At 48.1% G+C, this 15,826-nt stretch overlaps 1 protein-coding gene and 1 long non-coding RNA gene across 4 annotated transcripts in view; one reads left to right on the top strand and one right to left on the bottom strand.

Annotated features, from left to right (window-relative positions):
- LSAMP (limbic system associated membrane protein) overlaps positions 1-15,826 on the top strand; it is a 1,014,682-nt gene that overhangs the window by 690,714 nt on the left and 308,142 nt on the right. The window contains exon 2 of one of the 3 annotated variants that reach the window (XM_069785806.1): positions 12,062-12,140. In XM_069785806.1, the coding sequence (XP_069641907.1) occupies positions 12,062-12,140 (79 nt within the window). Of the gene's footprint in view, positions 1-11,494; positions 12,141-15,826 lie in introns of those variants that run through there. The other 2 variants (XM_069785805.1, XM_069785807.1) reach the window with 2 other exon arrangements.
- LOC138685726 (uncharacterized) lies at positions 3,607-11,420 on the bottom strand. Its single transcript, XR_011325141.1, has 2 exons — positions 11,287-11,420; positions 3,607-10,030 (listed from the first exon to the last, which is right to left on the bottom strand). It is a non-coding gene; the product is annotated as an uncharacterized lncRNA (long non-coding RNA).

Here is a 15,826-nt window from a genome sequence, read left to right as displayed (position 1 = left end):
GTGTGACTCAATAGGAAAATATTTTTGCACAGGTATCCCTGCTACTTGTTGAACCTTGACGCTTGCTCACAGATATCTCAGTCTTTCAGCCACGGAACAGAGGCTGAAAAGGACAGTTGGTATGAGCAATGTGTCCTGAACGCCATCAGAGGTATAATGTGAACAAGGCATTGGCTTTTCATGAAGTGCTCATCAAACACTTACCAGATTTGTTTCAGAAGGTCTCAAACAACAGTGGGGGTGATCTGCATGGGATACATTGCTCATGGCTAGGAGTTTGATCAGTTTGGCCTCTTGGTGTCTGAGTTTTATTGTTGTTTGAATGATGGTGATAAGACGTCGCCATTTGTAATTACAGCATATTCAGCTAGTGTAGATATTTCCCAGGGAAATATTCTGGTATGTCCATGTTTGTCAGGGGTATGCAGAGAGTTTGTCTGAAGTCAGAGGAAGAAGCTTTTCAAAAACTTGTATTGGTGTGTGTACTCCGTTATGTTCTTTAGCAGAGGGAAGAAAAGGAAAGGTCTGGAACTAATCCAGACTTCCAGAGAGCCAAATCTGTTTAAACCCCACTATCCTCTTTCCTGCTAGCTAAAAATTCCTTTTCTCCTCTCTGGGTGCTTAACAGATCTTCCTGCGTGGCCTTCGTCTGCCTCTTGGTGCTGGAGGATTGGCCCAGCTAGTGATAGAACAGAGACAGGTCATGTCAGGTCTCTCTCTGGCATTACGTTCTCTCGGGTGGTTGCTTGGTGTGTCGCAAGCACGCAGTCAGTACAGAAGTAATTGCTGGGTTTGGGAACAGGAGAACCTAGAGTTAGCTGCACCCTACTCCTATTAGCAGTTGACTTTTGCTTTTGATATATAGTCTTTTTCCTGTCATCCCCGGGAGTTTTAATTAACAAATACCAGCGACAGCAGAGACCTAAAATACAGTTCTTTCTGTGGCATCTTATCTCTTTAGACTTGGGTCTCTTACTGCTGGCCATACATGTGCCTTAGGGTGTTGGAAGGTGAGTGGGGATGTCCCATTGAACATTGTGCTTGTGAGAAGAGGGGACTGGACTTAAGGTACCTGCTTGGCTCTTTCTGTCATGTAATTCCCTGCAGATAGACATGGGCAGAAAGATGCTATAAGAATATGGGCTTCCTGCTGGCATTGGTTCTTGCGTTCTCCTCTGCAGAAAGTGTTTCTTGTATAGGGACCTTAGTCTGAACGCTGCTTTCGCTTTGTATTGTGTTCTAATAATATCACACAAGAGACATGAAATGGCTTTGATCATAGGGAGTAAATGCCACCAAATATTCTTCTTCCTGCAGCCTTTTCCTTGCTACATTAAAAATTGATGGGCAATAGCAGCTTCTTCTTTTCAGGACTTAGCTACATCAGCAGATGGGGAGAGGGGGCAGGAATACCAGGGCATGTTGATGGACAGAACAGGGGTGTCCTGACAGAGCTGGGAGCAGGAGAAATTTACACTTAATTTTCTTATGCTGGGTCTGTCTGAGGCTAGTCAGATTAACTGTTTGTTCCTCACTTTGATGAGCAATAAGCTTACTGGAAAATTGTTGTAATTCAGTTAAATGGATGTGAATTTGAAGGGTATGCCTTAATTTCCACATTTGCTTTGTTCTTTGTGTTCCGCTCATTCTCCAGCCAAGAGGAGTTTACAGGGAATGAGGGTGAGAGGCAGAATCAAGAAGTGACATTGTAGCCCCACTGAAATTGGTGGCAAAGCTCCACTTGACTATATCGGGGCCAGGATTCGTCCAAGGGGCTTCTGCCTGTCAGGATCGCCTTTGACATTTCAGACGCTGATAGACAACTTGAATGGGAAAAGTCTTTGAGCTTCAGGCTCCTTCTCCCGCAGACTCCCATCAAATCAGTAGGTTGGGCAGGTAACTCCATGCATTTGGCAGCAGCGTTTTATCATCCCAGGCCTGTAAAAAGCTTTCCTGATAGCTCCTTCATGCTATACACTCACCAGCCGAAAAGCGGCTCTGGTAAACCATTTTTACCGTTCTTTCTCATGACGGTATGTGAAAGTGGTTGTCCTACCAAAAGCTCAGAAGCAGATGCTCAAGTGACTCAAAGCCCTCCATTTCACAAAATCAGCTCCCCCCTCCCCAGATTCCCACTTATGTCTGGCAAACACAGGATGATTCCTTGCAGACAGAAAGAATAGGGTGAAATGCTCTTATGGACAATGACTTTGACTAAAAAGCAATCAGTGATAGATATTCCCTGAGGACACTCGAGGTAGCCTCACCCACCAGTGCTATAGGTCTGGTATCTGGGGTTCATCTTCCAGTCCATTCCTGTATCAGAGGGCAAGCAATGAAGTGTGGAAGAGCCCTACTCAGAGCTCCATCTCATCGTCAAAGGTTTTCTTTAGGCTTTTTTGTTTGTTTGTTTGTTACCCTGCTCTGGTCTGATCCAACTGTAGTGATTTTTTTTCACATCCCCTGCCTTTGTTCAGCCAGCTGCTAGGGTGCTCTGACCAACCTGCTCTTTGTCCTTCCCTGATCTCTGCCTGCTGGAAGAAGCTAGCAGGCTCATTACATTATTCAAAAAATACTGGCGTGTGGTATAAAAATTAGGAAGGCAGTGAAGTGTCGCTGAAGACCAGGACTATGCACAAATCCCCAGGGGTTTCATAGGAAGCAATGCTTCCGTTCCCATTCAGGTTGTCGCTCTTTGTTTCATAAAGCCCCACAAGCTGCTGAATCTAACAGGTTGCTGGAGCTGAGTAAATTGTCAGTAGAGGGGGGGCTGTCTGCTGGCACTTCAGGGCCTGAGCCTGGCTCTGACAGGTCAAGTTCCCACAGAGATTCTACACCCCTCCAGGAGAATACCTGCCTATTCTCCCTCTTGCCTGGAAGCTTTTATAAATACCCGCCCAGACCTCTGCCTTAAGGAGCTGTTTCAGGACATGTGCATCCCTCATCCAGCCCAGCCTTAGCAGCGTTGCAAGCAGCGGTTCAGAGAAGAATTTCTGTCCCTTTAGAGATACTGCTTTTTCTGATAGGTATCGCTTCATTTGAGCGGTTTGCAAGTATGCCCGCACTCGGGTTTGTTTTGCCTTATCCAAGTTGACTTAAACATGAGTTGGGATGAGACTGAAGCAGGGTGGTTCTGAGACAGGGTTCTGCTCCAAGCAGTGAAGCCCAGAGGCTGTACAGCTCCGCTGCTCCCGCATCCGAGCACGGGACCATGCTGGAGGCTCCTCGGTCCTGTCTGACAGAACCAGCTGCTGAAATCGCCTCCAGCAAAATGCTTCCTCTCCCTGAGAAGCTACTTTATTCCTACACCTCTTGGTAGGCAGGTCCTCTATAATTCCCCCCAACTCCTACTTCCCCCTTCCCCATGCTTAGACTTGGACCTAAAATTCCCACTCCTGGCCCTACTTCTGTGCTATCTGGCCTCATCTCCAGGACAGTGCTATTAATCTGGTATTTGCCGGCTCTCTTAGAAGCTGCTGAAAACAACCCATTTCCCTCTCCGGCACCAGGTGTTGGGCATTTGTGGCAAAGTATTGGACTAGGAACAAAAGTGGTACAAAGTGAGGCTCAAACAGGTACAACATAATTTTTCGAGGAGGTGGTATTTAACAACAGCTGACCATTTAATCTAAGCAGACAAAAGCATGATTCGATTCAGTGGCTGGATGATAAAGGAAAGAATATTTGTGCTTAAAACAACATGAAAAATTCTTAACCTGGGGTGGTAATTAATCATTAAACCCACTGACGTAGGGTAGATCTCTGCAGTTGGGCCTGCTTAAACCAAAGCCGAGAGCCTTTCTTTAACAAGGTGTTCTGGCTGACCCACTGGTTGTAGCTTCTTGCCAGAAGAAGTGGGTGAGTTTCTGTGGCTTGGGGCAGGCAGTTGGACAGGATGATCTGAGAATTCCCTCCTAGCTTTACAATGTATGAATATGACTGCGCCTGACGGAAACGGGGCATGGGAGCAGCCTAGGAAAGGGAGAGAAACTTGAAAATACCAGGCTGAGGAGTTTGGAGAAAGGAGCAGAGAGGTAGTGTGGGAAAGGGGAGAAGAAAAGCTGAAAAAGTAGAAAATATATGTTGAAAGAGTAGGCAGGCACTAACTCCAAATGCTGATGCAGAGATGTCCTAGACCTCATAGCCTGTAAGAATGGTATTAACTGAGCCTGCGTCTGTGAGACAGTTCTCCTGGCTTGTCATCTTGAAAATCTGGACGTGTTAAAGATGTGTTTTCCTCATTTTCAGACCTGAATGCGGAGAAATGATTGGAAACGTTTTCAGAAGCTTGAATTCAGGCAGGTCATAGTTTCAAAGGGACCCTTCTCCAAATTTCTGCATACAAATTTCTCTCTCGTCTTGTTGCGCGTGAGGCTTTCTGACAGTGCCTGGTCTCCTGATAGCATCACAAATCTTGAGAATCTTTCTTGTCTCGCTGAAGGCCTCAGTTTAAGTTTCATAAAAGCTATGTTGGAGCTTCTGTAATGGACAAGAAAATGCGCAGCACAACAGCCTGCTGCACTCTATTCTTCACAATAAAATTAATTCTCTGGTGATGATGAATGTGTAGCATGTATCATTTCAGCAAGACTTTGGAGCTCTCTTCCGAATCATCACTGTCAGAATGATTATTCTCATCCATTAGCATTGTGTTGAGAACTCCATGCCAGAGCAGGTCATCGAATATGCAGCAAGGCTCAGCAGAACGGGTTTGATCACCTCTTACTTGTACAGAATTCCTGTCTGCAGCGATCCTAACATCCCTTGCAACTGCCAGGCAGTTGTTTTGGGGCCTGTTAATGAGTACGTTAGAAATAGATCACGCCTGGCGTGTTCTGTAGATTCTGTCTTGCAGGGGCTTTCTGTATTGTAGTGTCAGATCACCCTGCAGTCTTTGGTGCTTCATCCTTTGAATACTATTGGAAACTAAGGGTATGTTAGGATCTCTGCTCTGTAGCTGGAAACTTTGACACGCCCTGAGAGACAGGACAATTTTAAACAGCTAAATTAGGCATCTGGTCTGAAGTGCCCTCAAGAGAAGATTATCTCTCTGAGGGCAGAGGGAGCCTAAGGGAGATTAGCTTTTTACGCCTTTGTGAATGCCTCATTAAGTGATTTACCCAAATTCACTGAGGAAATTGGGACTGGATATCTCCCAAGTCCTCCTAGAACATCCCAACCTCTGGGTCATCTCTCTGCTTGTGTGTTGGGAAGGAGTGCTAACTCTTCTAGCCTCCTTCTGTGAAGTCAATCCTAATTGTGTTAAGGGCCGTAAATATTCGCCAGCCTTGGGAGGAAAGGTTTTTTGGGGATAATAGGTCTAAGTAGAGAGCGCGATTGCCTTCCTATGGGAACTGAATTCTTGAAAGACTTGCAGGGTTGAACCCTGGCTCCGCCTGACTCATCAAGAGTTACTTGACATTGGTGAAACAATGATTTCACTCCCAGATATAAAAAGAAAAGAGATCTTGAAGCTGTCCTCAGTGGGAGGTATGGACTGCTTGTCTAGATTTGCACGCCTAACTCCTATAGCCACGTTTGGAAAATACAGGTCAACGTAACACCTTGTCTCCGAGCGAAACATCAGAACTGGGATCAGCTCCTTCCCTGCTTCCGAAGCCATGAGCCGGCCTTCCGTGGGAGAACAGGTCACGCAGTTTCCCACCGGGGCTGCTGACTCAGCTGGGAGATGGCAGGAGGTTTGGCTCCCCGCCACGCAGCAGCAGTCGCCCAGCGGTGTGGCCTCCCGTGATTTCGAAATGATTTGACACCCTCTGACAAACAGCAGCTGCAGAGCTCGGTTCTGAGGTGTCGGCAAGGAAGTCGCTGATGATATGTGATCTTTCAGGGGAAAAGGCAGCGCCATGCTCTCGATGCTACTGATGGCTTTTATGCTTGTTGCATTTGTAAGGTCGGAAAGGCAACTTTTGTTTTAATGAAAAGGGAAGTGCTCTCTGTTTCTCGTTCCTCTCAGGTAGGAAGGACCTGTTGCCAATGACTTTGTAGTTCCAGAAGCACTTGCTGCGGTAGCAGTCAGTAATTAAGGCCACAAACCAATTGCAGTGCTAATTCTTTAATCCCACTTGGTCGTATCCTGCTGAAAAAAAGGCATCTTCAGGCTGCTATTTTCCTCCTGCCCAAGCTTTAGATTTGGTCTTTAACTAAAGGTGAAACTCTCTGAAAAGTCAGAGCACAAAATCTCTTTATCCAGTCAAACAAGGTTTTCTTTTTCAAAGGTTTTAACACAGTTTTCTACCCACACAGCAGAGAAGTAGATGAACTTCAAAACTCAAGGCCTCGTGTTTAGCTGGTGGAAGTCAGCATAGATCTTTTGACAGCGGTGGTGATATGTCAGCTTACAGCAATTAAGAACCTGGCCCTTGGCCTCTAAATTGTCCACACCAAGCTGATCAATTGTGAAACTAGATCGATTGCATAGTAACAAGGTTACAAATTGGTGGAAATCAGCTATTATTCTTGTAAAGGAGGAAGTTCTGTTACAGCTCAGTGACCGCACTTAGAAAGAGGTGTTGTGCATGCATAGTATCATCCACAGTTATGTCCTATCTGGGTGTTCTCGATGTAGTAAATCCTTCTACCTAATGAGGTCCTTACTTCAGAGGAAGCTTGGTCTTGTTGCATTACACGTCTGGAGTCTCAGGCCTAAGCTGGCTCTGATTTTCAGCATCAAAAGCCAGTTTAATTTATAGACTTGCAAAATATTCATAAAACATATATCTTTCTTAAAATAAAGCATATGCTGGAACGGTTACTTCTAGTATTAGGGCCATCATACACATACATCTTTCTCAAACTGCAGAATTTTTCCTTAGAACGTGTCTTCCGTAAGTGCCTTGGGGATATGAGTAAGAGGCATTGATGTTCCAGTCGGCACAGGATCAAGTTTGGTAGGCAGCATCCTGTCCTTAGCAGACTTTCTTCTTTTCAGTCGACTCATGGAAATTATTTCTCCGCCCTTTCCAGCAGACTCTGGCCTGGTATGGATGGAGGCCCCTTTATCCGGCAGGTGTAGCTGAAGGAGCGGGCAGAGTGTGACCTACGGGAACTCTCTTGGAGTCTGAGGAGAAGGGCATTTACCAGTGAAAGGCCGCCTCCTCCTCCTCAGTCTGCCTCTAGAGGCACCTGCTGCATTCAAAGGATTTTCCACCTCTCTCCTCGCCCTGCCTTTCCTCCTCCTCTTCTACTCCTGTGGCTCCCTATATCTGAGGAACCAAAGGAGAGTGAAACGTAGCTGCTTAATAAATTGGAGCAGGATGCTGCCCTTACACAGCAGGCTAGAAATGTGTGCATGTAGGAGCTGCAGGTATAGGAAGGAAGAGAGGAAGGTGAGATCACTCCCTGCCACGGTCTCTTAATCTTCCTCCCCATGTGCTGAAACCCCTTTGGCTCTTCCCTGTTCCTCTCCATAACTCCTCTGCCAATGCAACAAAATTGCATTTTCCTTGCATGGCTGAGAAGCTTTGAGCAGGTTCTGCTGCTGAAGACAGCAGTGTATCTTGACTAAACACGTTATAGCTCACAAAACATCATACGTTTTCACTCATCATTGCAGATACCCTAAATAAAGTCCCTAGATGCTTGGACTCTGCTGGCAGAGCAGTTATGCACTCCCCTTAAAACAATCGTGTTGGTCGTGAAAGGGTCTGGAGACTTGTGTGAGCGGTTCTCTTTTTGTATTTTTTCAGAAATGTCTTTTCCCCAAATCCAGCAATATTTGGGAACAAGTCACCAGTTCTGGTATGGTTGGTAGTGAATGAAAGTCAAGTGACAACAGTTGCCATTTTGTGGCTGTTTGTGGCGTGAGCTGATGAGCCTCATTTTAGCTCCTAGAGGGCAGCCATCCACATCATACAGATGGCTGCTGCAGTTGGCATTTCGTGAAGTTTCCATGGATTGCTCTTTGCTTTTAGCCACCTCAAATGCAAAAAAAACCCCATCCCTATTGGTGGCCAGAGTCCATGCTTTCAGTGTCTGTTGGCTCTCCGTGAAAAGCAGATGGCACTTCAGGCTTTCACAGCATCAGTCCCTGAGTATCTGTAAAACCGAGCTGCCACACGTGTAGGCAGAGGTGACCCGAGTACCAGTCCCAGAGCATCTCGGCACTGCATATCTCAGCAGAAGCTGCCTATCCAGGGCCAGCATGGAGGGTTTCTCCTTTGGCTGGCTTAGATGCCCAGACTGTGATGTCTCCAGCACGTTTCCCTCAAAGCCAGGGAGAGTAAGGCTAAGCCAGGCTGTGTCCGCTTGTGCTGCTGTTTTCCCTCCAGCTTCCATGCAGAGCCATCCCACACCCATAGCGTGGAAACGCAGACACCTTCCTAAACCTGTCATCCAAGGGTTTCTGTCGTGTCTTTAGTGGTGCCGTACAGCCCGCGCTCATCAAAGGGTGCTGCTCTAGGCCACGTTCCCTTTGAACAGGGTGTAAGGGGTTTGCATTGCAGGAGGGTGATGTGGTACCTGTAGGGCTGGGCTCATGCTGCCCCATCCATTCCCGAACCGCGCAGTGACAAAATTTGCTCAGTCAGGCTGGCCCTGCCAGTCCTGCACCTACCAGGAGTATTGGTAAATGGCATTAAAAGATGGCAGTATGGATTTGTGGTGTCTGTGCTCTGATTGTTTACCTGAATTCTTAAGTTTTCAGAAGGTAGGAAAGTTAGAAAGCAGACCTGCTGTTTTGTTATCTGCTTCCAGCAGGGGGAGATGGGTCCAGAGAGTTATTTCTTCTGGGAACACGTACAAAAATAACATTATTTATTTTACTCAGGAGGTTCTCTCCTAGGATTTGTGTGATTCCTGCTTGTTTGGCCTTTTATACCCAGGCAACCCCTTCCTTTTGTTTCTCTACGCTTCTAAAAGCAAATAAGACCTATCAGCTTTAGGTTTTGGTTTTGTTTTGTTTTTTCCCCAGGTTTACAAGACCCTCGAGGGAATTTTGTCCTCGCCTCTCTGTTTATTATGATTATTATTATTAAATAGCTATGCTATGGTGGTTCTAATGAGGGTTGTATAAATGCTGAAGAAGATGAAGGCTTCCCCTGTGCTTCCATCTCAGCAGAGAGGTGCCTCCAAGTCCGCTGTGATGTGCCCCACTTTGTAGGGAGGCACGGCCACATGCGGTCCCACCTCGAGTCGGGGTGTTACCGGAGTCTGGGGACAGGATTCCTTCTTTCTCCCTCCCTGAACCCCCCCTCTGTCGTTCTCTGTGTAAAACATATTGGTGCCACTTTCCATGAACTATATTTAACTAAGCATTAAATTTAGATTTAACTGGATAGTTATTGCCTCCTAAGTAAATACTCTGAGATAAGGAAATATTTAGTGAGCTCTAGCAGTTGGGTGGCAGATGCTTCTTGCATTGCATAATAGTTAATCTTCGACAAATATGTTTTCCTTACTCCACTGGCATTTAATTAACATACAATAGCTCTTATTAAATGTAGATGAAACATATGTGGGAGACCCTTGTAAAAAGGATCCATGCAACACTCTGACTCGCGAGAGGGGTGCGTTTCTATCATCGGTAACTTCGTATGGGACCGGGTCTTTTCGCTGTACTCGAACTCTGTCACAAGAGTGCAGAGGTTTCCTCTTGGTGATGCCCATCGTCTGGCATGCCAGCAGTCTGAGGGCATCTCTCTGTCCCCTGTGCTCTCCACAGCCCTAGAGCAGTGGCTACTAGTCCATCAGCAGCATGGTCGTCTTCAGAGCGATACCCTTGTCAGGTGAAATCTCTCTCTGCAGCAGCTTGGGAACATCCAGTGTGCGGATTAACCCCTTAGCTCCTTCTCGTTGCTCCCCCTCTCTGGTGCCATCCTCCCCAAGTCTCCTGCAGGGGAAACGTCTGAATGGGCTCACTCCTTGGCTTGAATACAAAGCAGTCGTCTCTTTTGCCGCTGCATGCCTGGCACTGGAGCAGTAGTGTCGTGACCTTAGCCCTTAATTTGTGGGCCTTTAACACATGCAGGGATTGTTTAAGTACTCATAGACAGCACGGCCTTTCCATACATTCCTGGAAGAAGAAAATCAATCGAGGGCCATTAACTACAAAGACACTGCCACTGGCTGGGGACATGCCTTAGCCACAAATCACTGGAAATGAGAGAAGTGCCCTGGGGCAGTACCGCTGCACGCTTGCCTTGTGCTTGTGCAATTCCCTAGGCATTGGCTTGGGGCTGTGCTCAGAGACAGGACCCAGGGTTAGAGGGACCTTTGATCCCAGCCCGTGCGGCCACTTGTATGACATGGAACCATTTGGTACATCTCTCCAGTCTGGGTATCCCCGTAAGGCTCTAGGCGAAGCAGGCAGCATCCAAGACCCGTTTTCTCCCATCCTGCACACTCGGGCAGCAGGGCTGTGACCACGCAGGACAGCAACTCGCAGCAGAGCTTCCCTCAGCTTTATCTTTCACACCCGCTTCTCTGCCACCCCAACCAAGCTCTTTGCTTCCCCCTCCATCCCTAAGAGCAGCTTTCCCCCATCCCTCCCGCAGGCAGAGGAGAGCAGAGCTGGGAGAACGGCAGGCCGGCCTCGGCAGTAAAACGTACGGCTGATTCCTCTCCATTAATTTAATCTCCCTTCTCCCGTGCTGGGATGGGGGAGCGTGCCCGGGTGGGCAGCGGGTGCTGCCGGGCTCGGGGCTCAGCTGCGGGCGCTGGCACTGGGGGAGGACAGGCCCAGTATTCACTGCGGGCAGCTCAATACCACCATTGTCCGCCGTCCATCCCTCAACGGCTGGGAAAGGAGGGGGGAGAGGTGGGAAGGAGGCGGAGGGAGGGATGGACAAGTGTTTATCTGGGGAGAGGAAAGTCGGGGGGGGGGAGAAAGCAAGGTTTGAGGCTGCGGAGGCAGCGGCCAAGAATGCCGCTCTGTAAAGCGGTTAGCTGGGGGCTTCAGGCCCCAATGGCAAGTTGTGGCCAAAAGTGGAAACAGCTTCTTTGCTCCCCCCCCCCCGCCCCCTATTTTCTCTTGTGGATATTGGCCGTATCATCCCCCATCCTCTCTGCCCCGCTCCCTGTGCCTCTCTCCCGGCTGCTCCTGCTTTCTCCTCTCCGCTTCCCGCTCTGCCTCGGCTTCCAATTCCCCGCTCCCCCCCCTCCTCTTCCTCTCCCATCCCCTTCCCTCCCTGCCTCTCCCTCCTCCCCTTTCCAGCCCCCTCGGGGCTCACCCCAGCCCTCAGCCCTTCACATCCCCCCTCCCCCTGCTGCAGTGCCCCCCCCCCCCCCCCCCCAACACCTCCCCTTCCCCACCGCGGTCCGGCCATTTACCCCCGGCTGGTTTGAGGGGGTGGACGGGGGGGGCCGGGCTGCGGCCGCGGGAGAAGGACGGGGAGCGCGGCTCGGGGGTCCCCTCCCGCCCTCGCTGCCGCCGCCGTGGTGCCGAGCTGCCGTCTCACGAGTGAGGCTGCCTCCCTTCCTCCCTCCCTCCTTCCCTCCTCCCTCTTCTCTCCCTCCCTCCCTCGCTCCGCCTGGGAAAGTGGGTTAGGAAGGGAGCTCGGGGCTGGGAGGCTGCACAGCCGAGCACTGGAGCAGGACCAGCCGCTCGCCCAGCCCGGTGGCACAGGACTCGTCTTGTTCCTTTTCCTTTTTTTTTTTTTTTCCCCCCTCGCCTCTCTCCATCACTCCAAACGGGTCGACTTAATTGTTATTATTTTTGAATTGTTTTGCTAGCTGACTTTTTTCCCTCTTGGTTTTTTTTTTTTCTTTTTTGATTGAAGGTTGTGCTAAGACTTTTTTTGGAAAGCCTTAAAAAAAAAAGGCAAGGGGGGGGAAAGAAGCCAGCAAGAGACTGAAAAGAGCAAGAGAAAGTGGCAGCTAAGAAGGACTGTGAAATCACCTCCCCTTTCTGGGGCTGTCGATCAGAGCGAGAGTTGTACATTATTCTTATTGTTTTTCTTTCTACATCTATCCCCACGCACACGCAGCGAGAGAGCCAAGTACAGACAGCGAAACTCGACGAGACCAGCCATGGTAGCAAGGGCTCAGCCTGATCGGAAACAATTACCGCTGGTCCTACTGAGATTGCTTTGCCTTCTCCCTACAGGGCTGCCAGTCCGCAGCGTGGATTTTACCCGAGGTACCGATAACATCACCGTGAGGCAGGGGGACACAGCCATCCTCAGGTAGGGCATTTTGCCAACTTTTCCTTTTCTACGCGTGTGTTTCTCTCTGTATGCAACGTACACATGTGATGCGATACGGATTCGTGTGTATATGCCTCTGTGAGAGCGTGTGTTATTTTACCTCTCCAACTGCAGTAGCAGCAGCTGCTACAAACAAGCTCTGCGTGTGTGTTTCTGCTTTAATGTAAAAAAAAAAAAAAAATCGCAAAGCTTTTGAACACTTCTTGCCACCACTCTCCTCTGTGTAGTGCTCTGGATCAAAAGAATTTCAGTAGGGAAAGATCTGTTTGCGTTAGCCAGCTCTCGTGAACGTACATTTTCCACCAGCCCTGCAGTATCAATAGAGAAATTGAAAAGGGATCCAGCTGTGCTTGCCAGATGTTCCATTGATCTTCCCATACTTCTTTTTGTACCTATGCAAAAACTTTATCCTTGGTGCTGCCAGAACTCTCAGGCAAGTTCTTTTGGGAAACTCTGGCTTTTAATTCTATTTATTTATCTTTCTGCCCTGTAGGGAGGGGAGATGGATACAGTAGTTGAAAAGGCTGGTGAAAAAATGGTGTAAGAGCTCCAACATTTATGAAGCTTGTATCTCATTCGCTGTGTTGGTTTCTTCGCAGGGCTAAGTAGACGGGTGTATGCTGTGCCCGTGTGTGTCCGAGTGGTTGTGATGAGGGTGTCTTTACACATGAAGCCTTGTTCACTGGCAGTATTGAGTGTTACGTTTCTGTATTCATCGTGCAGGTTTTCTAAACGTAGTTCTGAGCCTACTTGGGCTTTCAGTTAGGAGCGTCCCAAATAGCTGAGATGCAGTCATCTTTTTCTCATGGGTTTCTTTTTCAAATTCTGCCTTGCTCAACTTACCTGCAGTCACTTCCCTACTGAAGGAACATCCTGTGCGTGTGAGTGTGTGCACACACTGTGTATTATGGCTATAAAACTACTGGACGTAATTTAAAATAAGTCTGTAATCTGTATGAGGAGCTGATAGTGCACAAACCCTGAAGCATCAAGGGAGCAATCCCCTAGCAAAACTAACAGCAGCAGCAAAGTTTTCTTTCTCTTCCTCTGAAATAAATCCTGCTAGATGTCACCGAATGGTCTGCTACGTGATCCCCTGTGTCCTGCATCCCTCCCATTTAATGATAGAGGGGTATGTGAGCTAGCAAGATGGGATCAGGGAAGAAGGATGCTGGAAGAGGGATGTGTGTGTGCGTGTATATGCGTATCGCTTCTCTCAGCTCCCGTGTGCTGGGTTGTTTTGATCCTGGAACATCCGTTCAGCAGCTTCCATTCCCCAGCTCTCCAGACTTGTTAACTCGCATGTAAGATTTATCCACATGGAGTAATAGGATTTACAGAGTAATTCATCTGCCTTGCATATGCAACGGAAGGGGTTTAGATGCGACATGGTAAACACCTAACAAGGAGTGTTGCCTCTGACTCCCGGCTTCTCTCCTCTCCCTTCCACTCACTAGTGATTCATATAGCCCATTAACCCTTTTTTAGCGGGACTCCCAGCTGACTTATCCCATTTTTAAAGGCAAATCACTGCCATCAATCATTTATTTTGGAGGGGCTGCTCAGGCAGGTGTTTGCTGGCATATGTTTGGTACATACAGCAGCAGACAAGTCATTAAGCTCACTTGCCCAGACAGGGGTCACTGGATTTCTATTTCCCACTTAACCTTGAAGCTTTTGAGTTTATCTAGACACTGTGTGCTAAAGCTGCATTTGCAGCAGAGAGGGCTGAGCGGATGGTGGAGATGGTGCCCGCATGTGCTGCGTGTAAAGCATTCGTCAGCAAGCTCAACGGGGCTGCATGGGAGAGCGGTTTCGGTGTTTGTGCGTGGAGCGTGTGGCTTGCCAGTGTTATGTCAGGCACTAAAACAAAACACCTGAGTGAGGTGATCCAGCTGTGTCAGCCAGATGTGTGCCAAGTGACACAGTTTGCAGGAGCGGCACGCCACCCGGCCATGGAACTGCTTGCCCCGAGCAATACGGTGTTCCCGGCAGGCTGCGTTTCTGTCGGGAGTGACTCTGGCCGGTGCGCAGGCTCTCCCTCCCTCGACCACCTTCCTAAGCTCTTTAAGCAGAGCTGGCTGGCTGTATGCTTTCCACGTTTCCTAGGAAGGGCAGGTGTCTCCCCTCCCTTTCCCTGGGCTCAGCCCCAGGTTGCTGGGACGTTTATCGGTCCCTCCTTCAGAGGAGAGGCAGAAGCCAGGCTGTACTCTGGGAGGCAGGACTGTCGTGTGGGGCTGGAAGGGACGAGGTTTCCCTCTGTCCCGTATGCTTTAGGTCCTGCAGGATGACATTTCATTCCCTCACTTTTAAAGCAAGGGTTGGTTTGCTAGCTTCCCCCTTGACAGCAAGCCGCTGTCCCTGCCGCTCCAAAACATTACTCCCTTTAAGACAGCCTTGTGTTTGAAAAACTCCCAGCATCTCGCTCTCCCTGCCTATAGATCCACCAGTGACAACGCAAGGGGAAGAGCTAGATGGGGAAAAACCATTAGATGATCTATACTGACGGTGGTCAGAGCAGATCTTTACCTCCACAGAGAGATAAGCAAGAGATTTCTATACAGAGATCGTATCACCTATCTTTGCTATGCATCTACTTCAGAGGGAAGAGGGAGCGTGCAGCGGCGGTTTACCAGTGCCCAGTAGCTCCATCCTGTAGCTTGAAGGGAAATGAAAATGTAGGAGGGAGAAAAAAATGATACGTAGTTGGACAGAAATAAAAGCAATGTACATAGCGATAAGATAACTAAAAACATTTTGTTCGTGTAAATTGTGGTGCAAGTCATTCAGCAAAGCACCAAGGACAGGGTATTCTGAATGACTCTTCTCCTTTGGGGCCTTATACATTTATGTGTAGTGTTACGCTTGTAGGTGGAAGAATGGGTGGGTGGACTGATCTATGAAGTGGAGAAAAAGAGTTTATGATAAGCCCTAATGTTCCTAAAAGAAGCCACTTCTCTGGAGCTTCATCTACAGCTTGTTACTCAGAATAAAATTATTCTGAGAAGTTTGGATATGACTTTTTAAAGCTATGGCATTTAAAATATTCCCTTGCTATGGACTTTTAAAAAATGTTCCTAACTCTATTGGCTCATCTCCTAAATGACCTGGCAGCAGATTTGATTCATTTGTTGGCTTTGCTGAAGGTTGATGACTTTTAGTGAGTATTTGGCATGGGCAAGTTAGTCAGGGAATTGCAGAGAGAGAGAATAAAAATAGCTTGTGATAGACTATCCACAGGGAAAAGGGTAATGATCCGCTCCTTGGAGCAAGGCTGAAAAGAGAGGAGGGGTCTGAAAGCTGCAACAGGTAAGAAGGGCTGAGCAGAGTTTCTGGTGTTTGGCCAGCTGCAGCCAAGAAAAGAGAGCAGAATGTTTCAGAGATGACACTGTATATCAGAGAGCCTGTCAGACTTACTAAGGTTTCCTTTTTTAACTCTGTCTTCAGCAAGCAAAGAAGGACACTGAACCTTATTTTCAGTATTGAGAAGGAGCCGTGTGCTACAATTCCTGCCAATGTTTCACTTGCAAGATCACAGTCATGAGGTTGTCAGGTTTTGTATGCAACTTCCCTGCTTGACGTTAGGAAAAAAAAAAAAGAATCTCCAAACAACAAACACAGAAAATATCCCCCAAAACTAATGAAAACGGGAAGAGAAAAACAAA

The sequence above is a fragment of the Haliaeetus albicilla genome, chromosome 6 (assembly GCF_947461875.1).
Source record: "Haliaeetus albicilla chromosome 6, bHalAlb1.1, whole genome shotgun sequence".
Lineage (NCBI taxonomy): Eukaryota > Metazoa > Chordata > Aves > Accipitriformes > Accipitridae > Haliaeetus > Haliaeetus albicilla.
The sequence above is the reverse complement of the archived record's forward strand: the minus strand, read 5'-3'. Positions and strand labels throughout refer to the sequence as shown.